Source organism: Camelus dromedarius, chromosome 3 (genome assembly GCF_036321535.1).
Source record: "Camelus dromedarius isolate mCamDro1 chromosome 3, mCamDro1.pat, whole genome shotgun sequence".
NCBI lineage: Eukaryota > Metazoa > Chordata > Mammalia > Artiodactyla > Camelidae > Camelus > Camelus dromedarius.
In genome coordinates this window covers 99,000,067-99,023,427 of record NC_087438.1, presented here as the reverse complement: position 1 = coordinate 99,023,427, position 23,361 = coordinate 99,000,067, and the positions used below count along the sequence as shown (strand labels likewise).

At 39.1% G+C, this 23,361-nt stretch overlaps 1 protein-coding gene across 3 annotated transcripts in view; it reads left to right on the top strand.

Annotated features, from left to right (window-relative positions):
* The first annotated feature begins 939 nt into the window (after positions 1-939).
* The window catches only part of LOC105090799 (protein diaphanous homolog 1), a 39,359-nt gene continuing 16,937 nt past the window's right edge, over positions 940-23,361 (top strand). For 2 of the 3 annotated variants that reach the window (XM_064484393.1, XM_064484391.1), the window contains exon 1: positions 941-1,178. In XM_064484393.1, the coding sequence (XP_064340463.1) occupies positions 1,062-1,178 (117 nt within the window). In that variant the 5' untranslated portion in view covers positions 941-1,061. Of the gene's footprint in view, positions 1,179-23,361 lie in introns of all 3 variants that reach the window. The other variant, XM_064484392.1, reaches the window with a different exon arrangement.

Below are 23,361 nucleotides of genomic sequence, written 5' to 3'. Positions count from 1 at the left end.
AGTGAGTGAGTCACTGACTCTGCCCTCCAGGAACACACATTTGAAATCTTTTGCCAGTTGTGTTCAAGCTGATTAAGTCCATACTTTGAGGGCCTAGTAGGTGCCACCTGCTTTTCACACAAGGGACAGATGTAGATGGAGAATGGATGAAATTACTGAGGGAGGAATCAAGATGGTAGAGCAAAGAACATACTTTTGGAGAACAGCTTTTCACTCAGGCTTGGTTAATGTCAAGGAGCCCTGATTAAACATAGGGCTTGGCAGACTAACCTGGTTTTAATTTTTTTTGTCACTTATCTTATGAGTCCTTGGGCAAATCACTTCAACTGTCAACATCCACATTTTCTATTTTTAAAGTGGTGAGACTAGTGGAATCTCTAACATGGCATTGTGAGGATTGAGTGAGAAAATATGTGTAGAGTATTGCATAGTTCCTGGCATAGAGCAAATTGTGGTAAATGGTTAGCTTATTACTTGGCACATAGCTTTAAGTAAATAGTAGTTATCACTCTCTTGTGCTTCATAGGTATTGCACACATAAAAAAACTGTATTATTCTGGAAAGCCCCGCACTAAGTTTTATGCCAAGATAACAGTCTCTCCTTTGCGATTTTTGATTCAGATTATAATATCCTGGTCTGGTGTATGAGAGGGTCCAGACTTTACAGCCACGTGGGCAATGCCTGGGAGCGGGGAGGCCTGTGCTGCTCTAACCGCCAGGGGGCGCTGTCCCGGAGAGTTGCACTACCCACTTAGCACCCCCCCCCCCATGGGTCCGAATGGTTAGGCCCGCCGGACAGGTAGTGCGCTTCCGCGGCTTTCTTCCACCCCACAACCCTTCCCCGTTGGTAGGGGCTGCGGATCCGGGCGGAAGTGGGGCAGGCGGGCGGGAGCCAGGCGTCGCCGTTTTATATTCATGAGGCGCGCGCAGCCCGGCATGCTAATGAGGCGGGGCGCGGCGGCGGGCTGAGGAGCTGCTGGGCGGCGGCGGCGTCGGCGGGCTTGTATCTGCCCGGCGGGAGCGGCGTCGGCGCGGGGTCACTAGCCAGCGCGAACCTGGACATGGAGCCCCCCGGCGGAGGCCTGGGGCCCGGCCGCGGGGCCCGGGACAAGAAGAAGGGCCGGAGTCCGGACGAGCTGCCTTCGGCGGGCGGCGACGGCGGCAAATCCAAGAAATTTGTGAGTGTCCCTCCCACCCGGTTCCCTCAGCCTGGCCCCGTAACCGCCCTCTGGACTCCGGAGACCTCAGCAGCCGGCCCCAGGGGTGCACGCCCGTCTCTAGGGAGCCGCCCCCGCGAGGAAGCAAAACGCCTTCCTCTTTTTGCTCTGTACCGGGCTCCACCGCCCCACATCCTACCGCTCCGGTACCTCGGGGAGCCCCGGAGTCCCACCCGGCTCTTGCCTCGGCAGCCTCGGGGCTTCCTTGACCCCCTAGCCCCTCACTCTCTGCCCTCCGCCCTCAGAGCCCTGCTAGGTCTCTGCCTCATCTCTTCCCTCTTAGCCCCACTTCCTTTATTCTTCCTGTTACCCGAACACGCCTTCTCTATCTCGATCCTCGGTGCTTTTCTGGACCCATTTTCTCTTATTACCCTTAACTCCTTTTTTGGTATCCTCTTATTTGCTTCTCCAAAGGTCATTTCCTTCCCCAAGATTGATCGCTTTCACCTGCTAACTTTCCTCCCGCCCAAGTCCCCACTCTGGGCCCTGGCCCTCAGCCCTGTGTCACCTGATAATCCTTCCCCTCAGGAATGTTACCTGACTTGGGCCCTACCTTCCTTCCTCCCTTGGACGTTTGTCCTTGTGATTGCAGGAATGTGTATCTGCCCAGTTCCTCTGGTCATTGGGCATGACGTTAGTTGGCTTCCCAGTATTTCCTTGTCCAGAAAACCTGTTTCTTTGCCCTGTTGCTTATCACTTTCAAGGGGGTTAGAACTTCTCTCATAATCATGCCCTTCTTGACATAGGATGGTGATAAACCTCCCCCATGGGGAGGAAGTTAGACTAAAAGGCCAAGAAGTTAGTGAGTACCTAACTGAACTGTCTTTCATACATTTCTCATGATAACTGTCTCCTCAGCTCTTCTGCCACCTCCTGTGCCCCAGGCTACGGACATCCTTTTTTTTTTTTTTTTTTTTTAATTTTTTTTTTTAACCTGTAGAAGAGTCTTGCTTTCCTCAGGTACCAGTTACTTCCAATCTGAAAGAATCTTGATAGTCATGTAGTCATGTAACACTGTCGTATCTCATTACGTTTTCACACTATAACTCTTCTTTTTTACTCCCCTCTCCAGAGAGCTATTTGTTTGCTTTTTACCATATAAACTTTGAAAGATATGAGGCACTGTCCAAGAGAGGGAAAGTCTAGCATCTTAATAACCATTTGCTACTTGTAACTGTAGTGATTTAGTCTTTTCTCCCAGGTAATTACTACCACTCCCACCCCAGTATCTCTTTCTATGTTAGTAGAAATGCCTTCTAACCCTTTCTTTCTCTCTTCTCTAATCCCCACTCTTTAGCATCCTGACCCCGATCCACAAGTTTGGCAAGAAAACTGATAAAAGTGATGGAAACAGGAAAAAAATGTTGCTTTGGGACCTAGAGGGTTGAGATGTGGACAGTAAACAGAATTAAAATAGTGACTCATTTCTTCCTACCTATTTCTAGCAAGACAGGTGTTTCTGGACTGTCCTTTGCAGTGACTGTAGGCTGTCTGTAACTGTTTTTATCTGGTGAACATCTTCGTTTTTCCCTAGAAATATAGGCTTAATAGTAGTGACAACCTTCCTCCTATGGTGACTAAGGCAAATTCCCCTATGTTTCTTTAGGGTAAGAATGACCCTCTGGTTAGAGAGGTTTCCTTCTGAGCCTTAAGTTTTACGCTCATAGTCCTTCTGTTTCTGTATTATTTTGTTTTGCTTTTGTTTCCATGGGTACTGTTTGACCTTCCTCACCCGAATTCTAGCTATTCTTGCTGATTTATAGTGACCTCTGTGACTTATAAATGTTTTCCTAGTCCTTAATAGAATTTTATATGTACTTTTGTTTTATCTAATACTTAAGTGTTTCACAAATTGTGAACTCTCCTGAGTGTGTGGGGCTAAAAGGTGAGCTACCTGAGGAAATTCAACTGCTTTTCATCTGTTTTTTGGACTGTACATGGACTCTTGTGTGTGCTGAGTGGATTTGGCTCAGGGCTGTTGGTGTTTGCTTTAGAGAGAGTGGAGCTGAACCAAGCAAATTCTTTTTCTTTGTGAGGTGTTGGTTGTAACGCTTAACCTGCTGAACTTTAAAAACCAAAAATTGTGGCACAGGTAGTGTGGAGAATTGCGTGCCTAGCTAGGGGATTAGAAAGCTTCCAGGAAAGCTGCTTAACCCTTTCATTGCCAACTATACCTCAAGGCTTCAGGATATTCTGTCTTTCTCATTGCTCTTTCTGTGAGAACTGTGGAAGTGAGAGCCTGGGAGGAGCGCTGCAATCCACTTCTCTTTGTGTCTGTGTATGTATATGGGGGGGTGTGGAGTGGGCGAGATTGCTAGTGTGCTTTTGTTACCCATGGCTTAGTTTTCTTGAACTACAGGCTAAAAGTGAACTCAAAGCTCTTTCGCCTACTCTACCTTTTTAGAGTGTATGCCCTCAGGATCTCCATTAAGAATTTGTAATGGAGTATTTTGTAAAACTGCTCTGGTTTGGACTTAGTGTGCCTGAAGGTTATTTGTATCTAAGGGGTTACTGATCCCTTTAGCTGCTACATACCTCTCCAGGCTTAGGCAGGTTCTAAGCGTGGATCAACTGATGAGAACACAAATTGCCAAAGATCTGGTCATAACCTTCAAGGCATCTTGTGTGGAAAGGATTCAAGGAGTGTAAAGTTTAAAAAGTGGTTGGGATCACCTTTTTAAAACATGTAGTTGTTCAAGATGCTAATGCGTGTGGCTGAAGTCAGGCTGCCTGGTGTTCCATTCCCTCTTGGTTCTTCTTGAGTCTGTCTTCTCCTGGGCCATGAGCATATCCCTCCTCCAGTTCCTTTTGGAAGTCCTTAACATGAAGGAAAATAAAAAGCTAAATGAACAGAGTGTTTTGTGACTTTTCAGCAGTGATGAATGTGGGTGTCAGACTGGTTTCTGAAATATGTGTAAGGGAAGTGAGTATAACCAGGATGTCAGGAGGCTGCGTTTTAAAGACTCCTGCATTTTATAGACTCCATGTCTTCTCATACAATCAACAAATTGATATATTTTAAGAAAGAATATTGCTTCTTGATTCAGCTAGGAACCTGACTTTGTAAACTGTGAATTCTAGTGTGGGATTAGAGACAAGAGAATGTAAATGTTAAAATCTTGCCTATGTTGAATTATTACCATGTTGCAGTTTCATGCCCTTCTAAAAGCAAAGTGATAGTGAAAGTATAAATGTTTAGTTGTAGACCTGTGTCTATCCAAAATGAGAGCAGTCAAAGGTGAAGGACACCAGGCAGAATTCTAAACAGATATTAGGAAAGGTAGAGATTATGAAAGAAGTGGAGTTGTTCATGCAGGTATCTGCTTCTTTCCTCTTAAAGAAGACATTAACTTTAATACAAAAGGTTACTGAAAAACAGGGAGTATACAGAGAATTTTATGCAAGTCATTTGTGATTTTTGAAAGATGACGAACATAGGGATCACTTAGCTTGGAAAGAGGGAGGGTAGCCTACAGGAATGTTACTGAGTTGTTTGAGATGACAGAATGACACCTTAAAAATTTGCCCTTCTTCCTGCCTGGTCTTTAAAGAGACAGCCCAAGGACCCAATGGATAATATTACATTTACTTGTCTCAAAGGAAATCCTCCCTCATAGGAGGGGAAACTGAGGGAATGCCTCAGAATTGAAATCTCTGCCTTGAGAGAGCTGGTAAATGTTGGGATATTTTTATAAAAAGAGCTGAACATTTTATGATTGTAAATTATGTTCATTTAAAAAGCTAAGACAAGAGTAATAAGTGAGAAGTGATTTAACTTTATTAATAGGCACGTGGGTCAGAATAGAGTAATTTTACATGCTGTATGATGAAATCACCTTTTGCTCTTCCCTGGGGTGCTCGGTGTATTTTATAAATCGATTGCCAAGTTATTCTTGGAGAGTGTCATATTTTCAGTGAAATGTCATAGAGGCTTAAAAGATAAGGTTATGCCACATGATTTAGAAGAGCAGGTTAAAATCATGTTTATTAACAAGAAATATTAAGTATTACAGAGAAACAAAGAGTTTGTATATGCAGGTGGTGTTTTCTCCCATTTTATGTCTCAGCTGAAGTCATTCATGACTACAAAAAGCATCCCCATATTGAAACAAACCTTGTATTAAAGGGTTTTTCTTTAATATGTTGAGCCTCTTGTTCTCAATCACTTTTGTCTGAAAGCAGAAGGGGAAAAATTGACCTCTTGTTAACTAGCGAGGCAGCATTGGGTATTTCCCCTAATTAAGGTTAGGCAGGATATTGCCAACTCTCTCCCCTTGACCAGCTGTCTGTGATCCCTTCCCTCCACTCTTTCCCCTTGCCCAGCTGTCTGTCATCCCCTCCTGCTTTGTTTTTATTACTCCCCTGCTGCTGTAAGGACTGATTCTAGTCCCATGGATAGCCAGGCCTTTGGGGAAGCAGGAGCACTAAACGCTGTTGATACTCAAATGTCTTAAAACCTCGAAGCTAAAATCGAAAAGTAAAGAACATATCTTATTTTCTACCTTTTTTTTTTTTTCCAAACACAGTTTTTCGAATTTAAGAACCGTTTTAAAGAAAGTAAAAGATTTTCCCATGGCTCATGGGAGATGAGAAAGAAAAAAATTAAGAAAAAAAAGGAAGTAAAAGAATTACTGAAAGAAAAGAGAAATTGAGACCAGTATTTTAAGAAATATTACCACTGATTACCGATTGACTCTGGGTGAATCATTGTTCTTTTAACTTTGAGATTCTTACTTCCATTCATTATTAAAGCTTGCTATGAGTGGTAGCCTTAAAATTTTTAGAGTTGGAAGGGACTTTAAATGTCACCAAGCCTTAACACCCACTCAGTGCAGCAATCCCTTCTTACACTTGTAGGTTGGAAATGGATAAATACACGGAGGAGAAGCAGCATACATTTTGGATTCTACATTTCCTTTAGTAAATTTCAGGGTCTTGGAATAGCTGGAGTAGTAGAAAGGGTTTATCTAAGAACAGATACGCTAGAAGCTGTGAGACTGAGAGGAAAAAGATTGAAGAAACTGACTCTCTTGCTTGGCTCTGTGACAGTTAGGGAGTGTCAATTTGTCCTTTTAAATGTTTGCTTACATTTTTTTCCCTCCAGGAAGGGGGATGAAACAAATAAGGGGACATAAAAGAGAATAAGCATAATGAACTGCAGTATGAGAGACACATAGCATTCCTATGTGGAAGCATTATTATTCTGAAGATGGGAAATTCCATCCTTTGTTGTGGTTATAAGTGGTCCTTAGGCAGTAGCTACTTTGGCATTTTGTTAGGGTAGCAGATACAGGTAGAGTTCATGATGTCCTAGATTATTTTTCTGAATTTCTGATTCTATAACTTATTCCCTGTTTTAGAAATAGAACTGTTTGAAAGCAATAGGATTTGCATTTTCTTTTAAGATTCAGCATACTCTAAGGATCCAACAGAGGTTGATTTATAAACCATCTTTGATCCTCAGGATCACAGAAAACCAAGGTAGTGGGCTTATATCTCAGATATAGCCACTTCCCTTTTTTTTTAGTTCCTTGAGGCATAAAGTTAAGTTGTTTAAGAGCTTTCTTTTTTCTTGATATAGAAATTTATCACGATAAGCTGCTTTTGTAGTATTCCATAAATTTTGGTGAGTAGTGTTTCCATTTTCACTTATTTCAAGATGTATTTATTTTCCTTTTGATTTCTTCTTTGACCCATTAGTTATTCAAAAGTGTGTTGTTTAATTTCTAAATACTTGTAGATTTTCCAGTTTTCCTTTTGTTGATCTCCACTTTCTTCCCCTTATGGCTGAAAAAAATATTTGGTATGATTTCAGTCCTCGTAAATTAAAGGTAAGACTTGTTTTGTGGCTTATATGATCTGTCCTGCAGAACATTTTGTGCATGCTTGAGAAGAATGTGTATTCTGCCACTGTTGGATGAAATGTTTCACATGTCTGTTAAGCCAATTTGGTCTAAAGTATGGTTCAAGTCCAGTGTTTCCTTGTGGTTTTCTGTCTGGATGAGCTATCTGTTGCTAAAGTGGGGTTTCAAATTCCCCTACTATTATTGTATTGTCTATTGCTCCCTTCAGATCTGTCATTATTTACTTAATATATTTAGGTGTTTGAATGTTTAGTGAGTATATATTTATGATTGTTATATCTTGTTTATGAATTGACCCCTTTATCATTGTATAAATCTTTATATACTCTTTGGCTTAAAGTCTATTCTGTCAAATAGAAGTATGGCTACCCCTGATCTCCTCTGGTTTCCACTTGCATTTCCTTTTCTAACCCTTCCCTTTGAGCTTATGTGTATCCTTAAGACTAAAGTGAGTCTCTTATAGGCATAGTTGGGTGCCTTTTTTTTTTAATGTTAGAACTTTAGGATCAAGTGAAAAGATAACCTTCACTTGCTTTTTTTCTGTTTTTTCCCTTTTCCCCTAGAGTAGGTTACATTTTATTCAGGGGTCTTCACCTTTTTGTTTGGTTGGTTGTTTTGCCGCAGACACTTTGGACATCACCATCTTTTTTCAAACAGCTTTACTGATGTATGATTAACATACAATAAACTGCATATATCTAGTGTACAATTTGTGAAGCCATTACCACAAACAAGATAATGAATATATCCATCACCCTCAAAAGTTTCCTCCTGCCCCGTTCTAATCTCTCATTTGCACCTCTCTTTGTGCCCCAATCCCCAGGTAACTAACTACTGATTTGCTTTTTATAACTATAGATCAGTTTGTATTTTCTAGACATTTGTATAGATGGAATTATACTCAATATGAACTCTTTCTTTTGGCTTCTTTCAGCATAATGTATGTTAGCTATATTATTAGCTCATTCTTTTTTATTCCTGAGTAGTACTACATTGTATGGATTTACCAGAATTTATTTTTTATCTGTTGATGGGCATTTGGGTTGTTTTCAGTTTTGTTTTTTCTTGTTTTGCTGTGAACATTCATGTACAAGTTTTTGTCTGGACACAGGCCTTCATTTCTCTTTTGTAAATACTTAGGAGTGGGATGGCTAGGTTATACGGTAGCACTATGTTTAACTTCTAAAGAAATGGCCAAACTGTTATCCAAAGTGGTTGTACCATTTTACATTCTCACAAACAGTATATGGGTTCTGGTTCCTTGCCAGCTCTTGGTATGATCAGTCTTAAACTTTAGCCACTTTATTGGGTATGTAGTGAGTGGATAAAGAATGTCACCTGCCATTTCAGTAAACAAAGGATGTTGTGGCCATAAAGCCATCAGCCACTGTAGCTGTCCTAAGGGGACATCCTGAGGGGAATTCAGAATGGAGAAAAACAGGATACTGACCCTATGTAGATAAGATGCATATCAAAGGACTGATTTCTAAGCCCAGACTCTTATATCTTCCCATACATAGAAAGGAACTAAAAAATCATTAACTTGAGATGTCTGGTTTTTGTGATTAGCAGTAATCATCTGATGTTCAACTACATGGTTTTTTTCCCCAGCAAAAGCTCCTATATATCCTGACTTCTCTCTTACCTCTTTGGAACAGTCCCTCAGTCCCTGAGAGGCTGCTACACGGTCTATGGTTCTCAGTAAGGCCACTGAATAAAACTTACAGATTATGCATTTTTTTTTTCAGTTGACAAGTGGTTGCTCAATGTGGCTTTAATTTGCATTTCTTTAATGATGTTGAGCATCTTTTCATGTACTTATTTACTAGCTGTATCTTCCTTGAAGTAGCTGTTCAAAACTTTTTGCTCACTTAAAATTTTTTTTATTGCAGTCTAAATACAAGTCCTTTGTTGGATTATGTTTTGCAAATGTTTTCTTCCCCTGTGAAGAACAAAAATGTTTAATTTTGGTGAAGTCCAATTATTTTTCCTTTTTGCTTTTTTGATCATATTTCAAAAATCTTTGCTAAAATCACAGTCACTAAGATTTTCTTCTGTTTTCTTTTAAAAGTTTTATAGATTTAGCTCTGAAATTCTCCTCTTATCACTGTGGAAGTGTGAGTTATAGTCCACATGTTCTCTTTGAGGTGTAAATTTTCACCTGTAGACAAGACAGAATATTTCTGACACTCAGGATTGGGGACCTTTGAGATTCTGTTTATGCTGGAATCATTTTCATCTTCTTTTGTGGTGTTAGAAACCTTTTGTTTTCCTGAACTCAGTGTGCTGCAGGTTGTGTAATGCCAATCTTCCAATTTATAAATATTAATAAATGTTTAGCATCTTAATGGATAGGAAGATTAATTCATTGCAGACTAGAAAGACAGAGAATGACAGTAACAGCAGCAGTGACAGTACCTGTTGTTGGCGTACTTTCTGTAGCTCTAGCCCTGCACTAAAGAGCTTTAGAGTCATTTTCTCACTGATCTCTACATTAACCTTGTAAAAAGGTAATACGGTTTTTCCCATCTTGGTAATTAAACTGAAACTCAGTGAGATCAAGAACTTGCTTTGGATCTTAGAACTGGGATTCAACCTAGGTCTACCTGATTTAAAAACAACAACAGCAGCAACAAAAACACCACAAAAAGCCATGTTCTTTTTCACCACATTGCACTGACACTTTACAAGTGTCCAGTTTTTGTACTTGTAGTATCAAAAGGTATTCACCGTTAGGAGTTTCATAGAAAATTTTTGGGTTACCTCTTTAAGAGCCCTTGATTACTGCAGTCTATTAAAACTGGACTCTCCTCCAGTTCAGCTAATGGGAAAGAAGTATTGGGTGTAGATAGCAGTGGCTAAATGCCTAACTGCTTTTTGCATTTAATAATTCAGACTTTGAAACCACTGCAGGAATCTTAATTAAACCTTTCTTATCTTAGGTAGGTAAAAGTAGCTGTTACAGTGCATGCAAAACCTATCTTTCCCCTGGCTCATGAGTTACTAAGAAGTTGTCTAAATTATTATTATTTTAAATGTAACCTTATCTTCTTTGTAAATAGAACAGCTCTCACAGCATCACCTGTCAGGAATTTTAGTTGTTTATATTGCTGAGAGCAGCAAGGTAGTGGTGACAAATAAGGACGAGGAAACATTTCTAGTTATCTTTTAGATACATATTTTCGATTTATATTTTAGAATTGGCTTTGAAACTTGACCATAAGGATTGCAAATGGCTAACTACTTCAGGGTCTCTTCTAAGCCTGGGGACTGCTTAAGTTTATTCTTTAGATCTAGCAGGTATTTGCCTTTGATTAATAATTAAGACATTGCCACAGAGATCCAGGTGTCTGGAAGTAGGATTTTCTGTATGATTGGTGGCAAAGAGTGGAGAATAGTTTCTCTTGTTTGTGTGAATCTACCCTAGATTCAAAAGGCTGAAGATCAAGAAGTCATGTGGTTGACCTATCAGGTTCAGTCCTTGCTTTTTAAGAAATTGTAATCTCAGCCATGTCTGTAGAAGAATGGGTAGGAACAGCTCAAAAGCCATGAGCATAGCTTCAAAAGCTTTAGAAATTCAGAGAATTTAAGGAATTAAGGGGAAAGAATCCTCAACTGAGAGTCAGAAGACCCACGTTTCAGAATCTTAGAATGCTGGAGGTGAAAAGGATTCTAAAAATTATTTAATTTAAATCCTTTATTTTACAGATTAAGAAATGTGGGCCTAGAGAAGTGATCTGTCCAAATTTACAACTAGACCTAGGACTAGAATCCTCATCTTCCTCTCCCACTGAAGCATTCTTTCCATATATTGCTACTTAGTCTGACTTCGCTGCTAATTAACCATGTGAACTCTGGGCAAGTCACTCCACTTTTCTTGGTCTTTTCTTGTAGAATAAGAGAATTTCAAAAGAAGTAGAATGATTTCAAAGGTCTGTTCTAATGTCCCAAATTCTACACGAATGATCCAGAATGTAATTGTGGGCAGTGCTAGTTAGCTTCATAGAAGATGGGCGATCTGATAGGCCCTGGAAGTAAATCCAAGGATTGTTAGAGAAGAGGAGGAAGGGGTGTCATGGGACAGGGAGCAGTGTGAACAGAGGCTCAGAGGTCTGAATGTGTGGCTGTAGTAAAAAGAAATGGCCCGATTATAGCAGGCAAGAGGATCAGTGGGAGATAAACCATTTAAGGAAGCCACGGCCCAGAGATTATTTTATCTCTGGGAAGGGCTTTTGATTCTCTTTCTGTAGAAACCTACAGAAAGCAGGACTGAAAATTAGCCTTTTGTAACATGTCATGATACATGTTGATGCAGTTTTTGGCCTTGTGAATGTGTTAGTAAATCAGAATATCTAAGAACATGAATAGGTTAGTGTTAAGGTTCCAGCTAATCACTTCTGCTACCCACATAGAGTTCAGGTAGTTGTTTGTTTGATTTCCATTCCTTATTAATTGTAATAACGCATCTTTTCAGACTTTCAGTAATCAGTCTAGATCTTAAAAGACATGACTCTCTTCAGCTGCATCTCAACACTGTGTAGTCAAATTGTGGGCTCAGGTGGGAAATGCCATTGCGGGGAAGTCTGAGCCTATCTTTGGGCCCTGTCATTTCCTTCTACATGTACTCTAGTACAATGCAGTGTAGGTTTTGATTGCATGCTTATCTGAAGTGTTCTTTAGTTTGTCATGAATGCAAAATTAAAATATATAGAGAGAGAGACAGACAGAGAGAGAGAGTGATATTGAGAGCTCTTTGCAGGCTGGGTCTTATCTCCCATATAACTTATAAGGTGCCTAAGAGCAGTGGTGGTGTTTAGTTCATGTTAGCAATATCCTGTTAGGTATTTTAGTTTTACTGTTAGTCTTGTGAATCTTGGGATTACTTTCAGGGCTCCCCGTTTCTGTGGTCTGTTGTAGGAGATTGAAAACATTAGTCCTTTCACCAAGGTAACTGTGAGGCAGAGAAAACTACATATAACTGTACCTGATCTGAAGAATTCTTTTGAAAAAACACCACTAGTTTTCTCTAGTGATAGTATCTTATGGTTTTGTCTTGTGTTAGTGAAGGAACATGTCTATGGGATTAAAAATCTCTGCATTATTTTACATAGTACAGGGCTGCCAGCTTTTATCATTATAAATGAGAGCAGTATTTGACCCAGTGCTCTAGGGATTGATAACATACTTTTTTTTTTTCCTTTTAAATGGAGATGCTGGGGATTGAACCCAGGACCTCGTACATGCTAAGCATGTGCACCACCACTGAACTCTGCCCATCCCGAATAACATACATTTAAAGTGAGTAATTGTTAAGTCCCCGTATTATATCTGTTAGTACCATGGTCTTTCATGGCTACAGAACAGGTTTACATAGAATTTTAAATAGAGGAGATCAGGATGAATCTTCAGGTCCTCAGAATATGGCAGCCTCTCCACAAAAAATGCTGGTGGCAGTAGGAGTGCCCTAGTTTTTTCTCAGGCTCATGTATTTCTACCCATAGCTATGGAGTTCCTTTGATTCCTCATTTGGCCATAGAAGCAAAGTAGTTTTAAACTGTTCTAAAATTATTTCATCATGCTTTCATGGGGCCTAAAGAAATATTTTTAGTTTTGTTAGTTTTTGTGAAAGATGTGTGTCAGGCTCCCTAGGCATAGAGATTTCTAGTGATTTCTTGATTCTGGTATTTTAAAAAGATGGGTGTTGGCCCTAGTTGGCAACTCTTTGCATCCGCCAGGGCTGGTACGTTACTTACTTCTAGGCCCATGGGTGACGTCTGTTTCCTGTGATTGAAACCACAAGAAGAAGTGGTGAGAAGCCACTGTAGGATAGGTCCTATCGAGCAAGCAGCAGACATTGGGCTGCTCTCAAAAAGAGCAGTAGTAACAGCACCATCTTTAAGGGTCCTTGAAGGGACCCTAGGAATGATCTGACCCAGCCTCCTTTTTTTTTTTTTTTTTTTTCCAACGTGAGAAGGCCACTCAGGCCTCCAGGTGTTAAGTTGCTCAAGGTCATGTAATTTGGTGAGCTAGCTTTTACACTCCACTAACTATTCATTATTCTTTCTCACATTGCATTGTCATCCCTAAATTTTGTCATTGTGCCCTGCCGGAGTGTTTCCTTAAGCAAAATACTACTGAAGAAGAGTAAATGCTGATGGGCATTTTGAATATGAGGATTGGATGATGGCTTTGCTTTTAGATGGCTGTGCTATGATTTTTTCATACTCTTTTTGAAGAGATATATACATACATTGTCAAAATAGCGATATTTAAGGATCCTAAATTTTTATTTTTATTTCACTTAGTATTTGAATATTCTAGCCATTATCTCCGCACAGATAGTTTTACAACATTGCAATTGTAGTTTCTAGGTGTTTTCTGCTTTTAAAACAATGTGTCATAAATATTTTTCATCTTTCTAATCTTTGAAAATCGCTACTTTTTTGAAATGGATGTATCTTTTGTTATAAAAGTGATACATATTTTTCTAAGAAAATATAGATGTTTATAAAAATAAAGTAAAACAATCCCCTATCTTGTTTTCCAGAAATTATAGTAATTTTTCAATAGTTAAACCCAAAGAGAAAAATATATGAAACATGGAAATCTCTTTGGAGCCTAAGTTTTGGCATGAAATTCTCTATGTGTTTGCATTAGAGCATAGTTCCACACAAGTATAGTTGCTAGCAGTATCAGAAGGACCTTGTTTTAACTCTTGCTTATATTTCTGGTGATAGAGGAGTAACGAGATTTGCCTCATGCTGTCTCCCCCCACCCTTTAGCCAATTTTTCTCAAAATAAAATCTTGTCGTAGATTTGTAAAAGACCAGAAGATGTTTTCTATGGTTTCATAAGATCAAGTCTGGCTTTTTGAGTAGTAGTATAATTTTTGGATCAGTTAAACTATTATCAGTAGACTGTGATTATTTCTGGGTATTCAGGAATGATGTGAATATACAAGAAAAGAGGTGTAACCATCATTTAGAAATGAAGGGTTTGAGAATGGGATTTAAAACAAGGTGGCCTTATACTTGGTGCCTGTATGTAGGAGCAGCATCAGCTGCAGGAACTTCCTGTCTGCCAGGCCTTTGGGTGTGTCGTTCACATGCTCACCCTTGAGGAAGAGTAGATGTCTGGCTACTCACATCACGACATGGGAGGAGAAGACAGTTGCTACGGAGATTGGGAAACAGCATTCCTGAGTCATTGACTGTTTGCAAATGAATGGACAACACCCCTTTTTTTAAAGGAGCAATCACAATCTCTAAGCTAAGGCAGTAAAGAGCTCTCTCTAATAAGAAAGTAAAGAACAAGTTTGAGTATTTGGAGCTTGAGAAATATGTCAGAACTTTGGAAAATAAGGCTAATGTTACTTATTATTTTCTATATATGTATTTGAAAGTTTTATCAGAACCTTAGGATGTTTGAAAGGTAGGAAGCTTCACTTACTCAGCTCTCTCACCAGATGACAGAGTATGTGTACACCTCCTTCCTGACAGCAAAGGAGATGGGCGTGTCTGCTGCACCATGTGGTTCAGGATAGGAGACTAGGCCTTCCAGAATCTGAGCACTTTTCTCCTACTAGCAGCTTGTTTTTTTTAGCCTATGAGTGCTTCATAATGCACAGGGCTGGCAGTTTATTTGGATGGACAGAGAGGAGGAATGCAATGTTCCCAGCCTGGTTTCCACCTGTTCTGCTGAGCTGGAATAGTGAAACCTGAGTGGACTTTCCTTCTTCCTCTAGGCTATTGGCTATCTAGGATGCAGGCTCTGCCAGTCCCAGGCTTCTGGATGAGCTAAACTGGAGGCAAAAAGTTACCTTCTTTTCCCCAGGAGACTTGCCTTCTTCAACTGTTAGAGGATTGTTAGAACATATTGGATCTGTCTGTCATAGGATTAAATTCTAATATAAAGATGGTTTTCCCCTCATTTTAATTACAATTGGGAAATACGGTTTATTGGAAAGCAGACGTCAACAGTTTTAGACAGTTGTGAGGGAAATTGAGTTTGCTTTGATTTTATAAGTAAGTTACTTCAAATTTATTGCAAAAAGGAATGGAGTACAGTTACCTAATGCTCTTATATGGCACTTCTAACTTGTGCTTAAGATTTTGGACTCTCCTCTACTGTTTCCTTTGTCATCTCTTGTATGAATTCTAACGAGTTTAACTCTCCAGTACTGAGTTTAGCTGTGGGGCCGCCAGGACAGTGTGGAATTAAACAGACGAGCTGCTAGAGGCTTACTTACTCCTTTTAGCACTTTTTCCTTAGCGATGATGGAGAACATGACAGAGCCATCCTCGTTTCTGGGGACTGCTGGATAATCTTCAGTTTTCTTTCCCTTAAACACATTTAACTTTATAATTAGCTTTAGATTAGCTTTATAGTTCATATTTTTCAATTCCTGGTCATTTTGTGTTTCTCTTTTAGACCTCCTTTCCTCTGATAGACCCTTTTTCTTTTATTTTTCTTTTTTTGAAGTGGGTACTCCAGTTCTACACACTTTTTGATACTTTTGGCACCAATAAGTAGTGATGGCCCAGAATCAAGTTTGTTTCTCTGTAAATGGTAGATGAGATATTGACTCATTTGATGTCATCTTTGGGCCATTATTTGAAAATGGAAGGGAAAGTTTCCTACATTTGAAGGCATTCATTATTTCCTTTTCTCTAGTTCTAATTGACTTCTCTATAAGGAGTGGGAATTGAAGGTAATTCCATTGGTTCCATCATCATATATTATTTACCTTTTACAAAGCACTTTGCAAAACAAAGTGCTTCGTATCTATTTTATTATTTATTCTTCACACTAGTCCTGTGAGACAACATAGTTCTTAAGATAGGAAGACTGAAACCGTGGTGGATAAAAAGAAAAGTTAATATGCCTTTATTGTCCTTTAGTGGAAATGCGGCGAATTTTATGGCAAAGCTGGCATAGAATTCATTGGTAATTGAATTCAAGTCCATGTTATGACCCTCTGTTGCCTCACTGTCCTAAGGAGCTGAGTATCAATCCCATGCTAGGATAAAAAAAATGAATCAGAGTCAGAACGTGCTCTCTGTTCTGTGTGATTCTGGACGACACGTACCTTACCCGTTCCTTTCTGGGTAGGTAGGTTAGGATTGGAAAAAACGTCGTTGTTGGCTGCAGTGACACTACTTCCCATTTTACCTGTAGGCAGCCTATGTCTTTACTGGAGGCTTATTGCTTTTCAAAGGAGGTGGAAGACTTCCTAGGTGACATGTGTCCCATAATTGGATATTTTCCACAAGGACAGCTAACAAATATGTCACGTGGGCTGAAGCACCAGTCGGGGTCCCCTGGGCTCATTCATAGGGAAAGATACTACTCTTGAAAGTTTGGTCTGTATGGTCTATAATAAGCGTACTGTCGTAAACCTTGACTTGAAACTTTCCTTCAGTTTGCTCAGTTTGAATACAGTAATGAATGAATGAAAATACTGTGCTTAGGATGATGCTCCTCAACCTGTAGTGATGCTAATTTTAAAAATATTTATTAAATATTGGACATACCAAATGAATAAAACATGGGTTCCTGCCCCCACGCAACTTACAGTTTGGTCCACAGAAACAGCTACAATAAATGATCTGAAGAAGGATCTGATATAAAATATTTAGAGCCTGGCTTGGCTGAGTCCTCCTTTAGATCTTTTTGTGAAATGACTGACTATGGCTAAGAGTATAATTTATATAGATGAGGAATAACTTTTTGCTTATGCTCTGTTGTTGGAGTGCAGTGTCAACTAGTATGGTCTTCCGGTGTCTATTTTACAAGACATCTTTCTGTCGTAACGACTGCAGGATTGCCTTTACAGAATAAGTTCTCACTGCTCCATTTCATGGTCTTAGTGGTCCCAAGAAGTGTGTGTCTGGCTTTGTTTTGTTTTGTAGCAACAGGGGAACTGAAGCATGGGGAATCAGTGTGATTTGCTCAGAATCATACTTGCAGTTTTTAGGATGCCAGAAATAAAAATCAGGACTCAGGGTCTTTTTCCTTTAGCTCAAGTTCTAGATAAATTTTGTCAGTTTCCTTAATGTATCTGTTGCCTTCTTTTACACAACAAACTTAAACAGCTTAAAACAAAACCCACTTACTAGCTCACAGTTCAGTTGGTCAGAAGTCCAGCATGGATAGTGTGGTTGGGTTTTCAGCATATCACAAGATGACATCAAGATGTCAGCTGGCCCATTTCTCAGCTTTAGGTGCTGGAGGAAAATCTTCCAGGCTCATTCAGGTTGTTGGCAGAATTCAGCCTCTTAAGAGTTGTAGGACTGAGGTCCTGTTTCTTTGCTGGCTTTCAGCTCCTAGAGGCTGCCTGCAATCCCTGCCCTTTGGCCCCTTCCATGCACAAGCCAGAAATAGCACACTGAATTCTTTTGTCTCTGACCTCTCACCCCAGAGTTAAAGGACTTTTGTGATTGGGTCAGGCCCAAATGGGTAATTTCCCCTTCTTAAAAGTCTGTTGTGCCAAGTAACATAACCTAACCACAAGAGTGATAGCCTGTCATATTTACAGTCCTGGTGATTATACAGGGTGAGTACATCAGGTTAGGACTCTTGGGGGACATCTTAGAATTCTACCTACCACACTAAACATTTTCTTCTCACTGAATTAGCCCATGAGCAAGGGTGGAGGGAGGAAGAGGGAGAGGTAGGAATTGAATATGTTGAGGCAGTTAGTGAATTGCATTGTGATTATAGGTGTTATGAGAAAAGCCTATAGTTACCAGGAATCCTGGGGCTCCTAGAATCAATCAGGTATATTTGTCCCCTATACATTATCCTGAACAAAATCTTTAGAAAGTATTGAAATAAAGGCATACCCTTGTAGGTTTATATTACCAGTATGCTAGCCACATGGTTTGTGGGATTATTGTCCATGATTAACTGTTCTTGTAAGGCACGTTGGTTGGAACTAGAAACACTTTTTGCTATTTAATGTACTCTGTGATCAGGGTAATGCTTAATCATATTCTCTTATTAGATCTCTGCTAACCTCTCTGCCACTAAGGACATTGCCTTTTGTTTGAGTGCACGAGTATCCTGTTCCAAAAGACCATTCTTAGTTGAGAATTCTGTGCACCTTTTCTAACTAGAAAGAAAAGTTAAAGATTCACAGAATTGGGTAGAAGTGAATCAGTGCCTTGGGTGAATTTCTGATATTACTCAATGTATAATAGGTCCAGTTCTGTTACTAGGCAAACAGGGAATCTCTGTCCAAAAGACTGCCAAGTTTGGTCCCATCGGCCCACTTCTTAAAGACTGAAATATTAATAGATACAACCACCATCACCACAACAACAAATCCAGTTATGGAGAAGAAGTTTTACATTTCATTTGCATTTATTATGATACTAATTGATCAGCGTATGTTTCAAACTCCTTAGGTCATAAATTTAATTGGATTGGACTCACAGGACATACCTTGGGGTCTTTTGACTTTTTAATTTCTGGTTTCTTTTAGAAACCAAACTCATAAGTGTCTAGGAAGTTTCTTATTTCCTGCAGTTGGTAACCAAAAGATTTATCTTACCACATATTACATTAGGATGTGGTGACTGAATCAGAACCTTGAATTACTCTCTGGAAGGAGAGTGATGGGACAGCTTTTTATTTTTATGTTGATTGATGGTCTTAATGCAGAGCAGTGCCCAGCCAAGTGTATTTATTTTTGATGCTGTTACTTTTGATGCAGTTCACCTTTGAGCAATTTGTGTTAACTTAAATCAGATTTAATAATACTGAGAATCCTTTAGAGAAAATCAATTTCATTTTAATAAATGCAGTTTTGTTAAGCTCTTTTCCTGTACCAGCAAATGATCTTCAGAAATTTATTTACTCATCTAATTCTATTTATAAAAAATTCCTATTGAATACATGTTTTTCTACTCCTTCTTTTTTAAGATATATATATATAGATATATATATATCTATATATATATATATATTTTGCATTCTCTTTATTGAAGTACAGTCAGTTCACAATGTTGTGTCAATTTCTGGTGTACAGCATAATGTTTCAGTCATACATATTACAGATACCCTTTTGAAGGGGTAGGCAATTAGGTTCATTTATTTGTTTATTTTTTTTAGAGGAGGTACTGGGATCGAACCCAGGACCTAGTGTGTACTAGGCAAGCACTATACCACTTGAGCTATATCCTCCCCCCTTTTCCTACTCCTTTTTAAAATAAAAATTTTATACTTGTATTGATCATTGCATATAAATGGAAGATTATTATAAAAATTGAGTAACAAGCAAAAATCTAGACTGTTTAATCGACAGTATTACCACTGTTAGATGGAGGCTCCCAGGAGAAGATAAACAATACTATCTTGGAGTCACAGTCTGACTTTAGATTCTCTGAATGTTAACAAGGGCCCCTTCTGAGGATACAAGCAGGCCAAGCCATGGGGAATTTAGGGGAACATCACAGTTGAGTATCTGCTGGGGCTACAGTAAGGGCCAAGTAGTAGATATTCAACAAAATATGGTTAGGAAAGGACTCAGCTCACCAAGGCCAACCTTCAGCTCTCCTGAGTAAGCCAAAGTAGAAAAATTCTGTCGGGAAGAATGAGTGTCCTTCATAGTCCAGGCAGTAGAGGAAGGAAGGGAGGGAAGACACTGTTATCATATAGTTCAGACAAGCCAAGAACGTGGGTCAGGCTCACTGGTATTGGCAATTTAAAAAGCCAGAACGTAAGTGGGTGATAGTGATGACAGTCTTCCAGGGTCTGGCTCAAGTCTCATCGTTCCTTTTTAATTGTGCTCTCTGGCACAGAGCAGTCATCCTGGAATCTTTGTCCTAGGGATTTCGTCTTCCATGTGTTAGATCCGTTTCTTGTATTTTGAGTCTTTCACTTTCTTGGTTTGCTCCCTCGTTTTGGTGGAGCATATCCTGCAGTAGCTTACTGAGGTGCATAGGGATAAATTTGTTGAAAGTGTAAATGTCTGAAAATGGCTATTTGATTGATAATTTGGTTGGTATAGAATTCTAAGTTACAAATTATCTTCCGATTTTAAAAGACCTTTTTTCATTGTCTAACTTTTGGTATACTGTTTTAAAAATTAAAAGCTGCTCTGATTCCTTTGTATATGACCAATTTTCCTCCTTTCAAATTGTAGAATTTTCTTTATTTTCCCAGTGTTTTGGTATTTCACCATGATACGCCTTTGGTGATCTGTTTTTGTCTTTTATAATAGTCTTAACCTTCAGTACTGGAAAATATTCTTGAATTACTTCCTTCATAGCTTGCTCCTCTGTTTCTCCTATTATTTGAATATTGGACCTCCCAAACTGATCTAATTTTCTTATCTTTTCTCTCTCATTTTTCCATTTGTCGTTCTGCTCTACTTTTTGGGAGATTTCCTCAAATTCTTATCTTCCAACAATCCTTTGAGTTTGCTCTTGAGTTTCTGTTATCATGTTTTCAACTCTTAAGGGTTCTTTTTCCTCTGAATGTTTCTTTTTAAAATGGCATTATGTTCTCCCCTGTGAATATTAATTTTTTAATCTTTCTCTTCCTTGCGTATTCTATATATGATGAGTTGTTTTTTTCCCTTCTCTTATTACTATTTTTCCTCAGATGTTTGGTAGTCCTGGGCTGTCTGCCAATGTTTAAGAATGAGGAACTAAAGGAAGGGAGGGTATAGCTCAGTGACAGAGTGCGTGCCTAGCATTCATGAGGTCCTGGGTTCAATCCTTAGTACTTCCATTAAAAATAAATAAATAAACCTAATAAATAAATAACCCCCCCTACCAAAAGAAAAATAACTAAGAACGAGGGACTAAAAACTCATTGGAAACTCTGGATGCCTGGATAAGGTTTGTTAGCTGTGCAGTTTACTGTAGGACAGTCCTGTCCAATAGAAATACGATGTGAGTTCTATGTGTAATTTTTGATTTTATAGTGGCCACAGGAAAAGACGAAAAGAAAAAAGTGAAAAGAAACATGTGAAGTTAATTTTAATAATACAATTTTTAATCCAGTATACTTAAAATATTATTTCAACTTGTAACAGATACAACAACTATTAGCGTGATGTTTTACATTCTGTTTTTTAATCTTAAGTTATTGAACTCCAGTTTTTATTTTACATCTATAGCACATTTCAATTCATATAATAAATTTTTATAAAAATACTTAATGTATATTTAGATGTCATAAAATTTACAAGTGAAAGGTAAATTCACATTCCTAGCTTGTTCCAAACCTACTTATTTAATAACAATAAAACATTCATTTTAAAAATTAAATAAAATTAAAAATTCCTTCCTCATTTGCACTAGCCACATTAGAAGCACTGGGTAGTTACAGTGTAATTACAGGTGGCTGGTAGCCACCATGTTGGATGGCAGAGCTCTAGGGTGATCTACTTGGACTGTGTCAGTAGCTTAAGGTTGTTTTCAATTCCCCAGAGAAGACTCTTCCAGCCTTTTACCTCAAGGGTAAGGGCTTTGGGGTGATGGGGTCCTGAGAAACTGGAAGAGGGAAAGTGCTGGTGTCTTAGCATGTAGTGCATGTAGATTAACTTCCTCTTCTTTTTGATAAAGGATTCCTGCCCACAGCTGTGCCTGGCATCCCCCAGTCCAGATATCAGTGTTTTACCCTCTTCTAAGAATATGTTTCCAGACTTCTGTTGGAGTAGGGGAGGGTGGTCTCCTGATGGCATAGGGGAGGGGTCTTGAGGGTAACCAGAGGGTCTATAGATCTTACTGCTTCTTAAACAGCTTTCAACCCGTCTTCTTGGTTTTTGCTTCCCTCCCCACCCCCACCCCGCATTTCTCCACGTGCCTGGTGCTGCTGATTCCGGAGCCTTTTGAGGGTCCTTAAATACAATTTGGATTGGTTATTGGTTTTTCCTACTTCTGGTTTAGGACTCAGCTTTCATAGGTCTTTTGGGTTTTAGTCCTTTTTATCTCCCAGCTTCAAAAGTTGGTTGCAATTATGCTTTTCTTGTTCTCCATAAACTTGTAGGCTTCTTCCCATCATCATTCTTTTCTTTCTAAAAATTCATTTTCTGCAGATGTAGAAGAGTTCCAGGAAAGGGGAAAATTACATTCTTTGATTCAGTCTGCCATCTTCTACCTGGAAGTTCCTAGTACTCTGTACTTATGAGCAGATTTTGATATACTTGTTAAAATTTTCATTCAGTCTGCTTCCTCCAGTATCTATATTTGTACTTAAAAGGTTTTAGTGATAGTCTTAATGGAAAACTTAGTAGGAGAGACAGGCAGATGAAGTATTTACTGCAGAGAGACTCAGAGAATTAGGGTTTAGTTTGGCAACAGAAAAAATTGATAGCAAACAAGGAGAATGTTGAGAGTGGAAGCATTTAGAAGTAGGTAGGGTCCTTAGAGACTGTGTAAAAGAGCTTGAACCTCTGAGGCATAAGGCATAAATACAGCTCCAGTAGCATTTACTGTCCTGGACTCCACTATTTTTGGTCCTTTTTACTTTTCATGAGCTAAGGAACCTCTTAACATACCACAGAGAATCCACAAAATAATGATACCATTAATGAAAAACTGAACAGAGCTTACACTTGTAAACTATATGCATAAGATTGGTAAGGAAACACACATAATATTTAATAAGTAAATTAATACACCCTCAGTGTACTGTAGCAGCAAGTTCCGTTTGAGTAACAGAATTGAGCTTGCTGTTTGGGTGTTCTATTGGGTTCTGAAACAGAATTTTGCCCGTACTGTGATTCACTTTGCTGGCAGATGCTGCCCTCTGTTGGAGTAGTTGAGGAAATGCAGCTTTTATCCTGCATGGATCATTTTTGCTGTCCTTGCTCTAATTGATCACTAAAACATGGATAATTTTTTTTAAGAATTAAAATTAGAATCTGCTTCTAATGATGCACCAAGGAAAACAAGAGAAACTATTTTCTTCCTTCTTAAGAAAATGTCTATTTAGTTTTGTATTTAAAGGCAACAGTTAGTGGGCATTAAATGGGAACAAAACAGAAGAATTTGGGGAATGCAAAGATTTTGGGCTTGGAATTTGGAGACCAGATTTCCATACCCAGCTTGCCCCTGATCATGTGACCTCAGTGATTTATTCTACCTGTCTAAGCTTCAGTTTCTTCACTGATGTAATGAAGAGGTGGAATAGATTTGAAGACTTCTCCAGGGATTATTATTGGAGGAGAGCAGCCCTGGATTATGGTATTTATTCATAGGAGGTATAATGACTAAATCTTAGGCTCTGCCCTGAAGGAACTTAGTCTGGAAAGGGGTAGAGGAGGC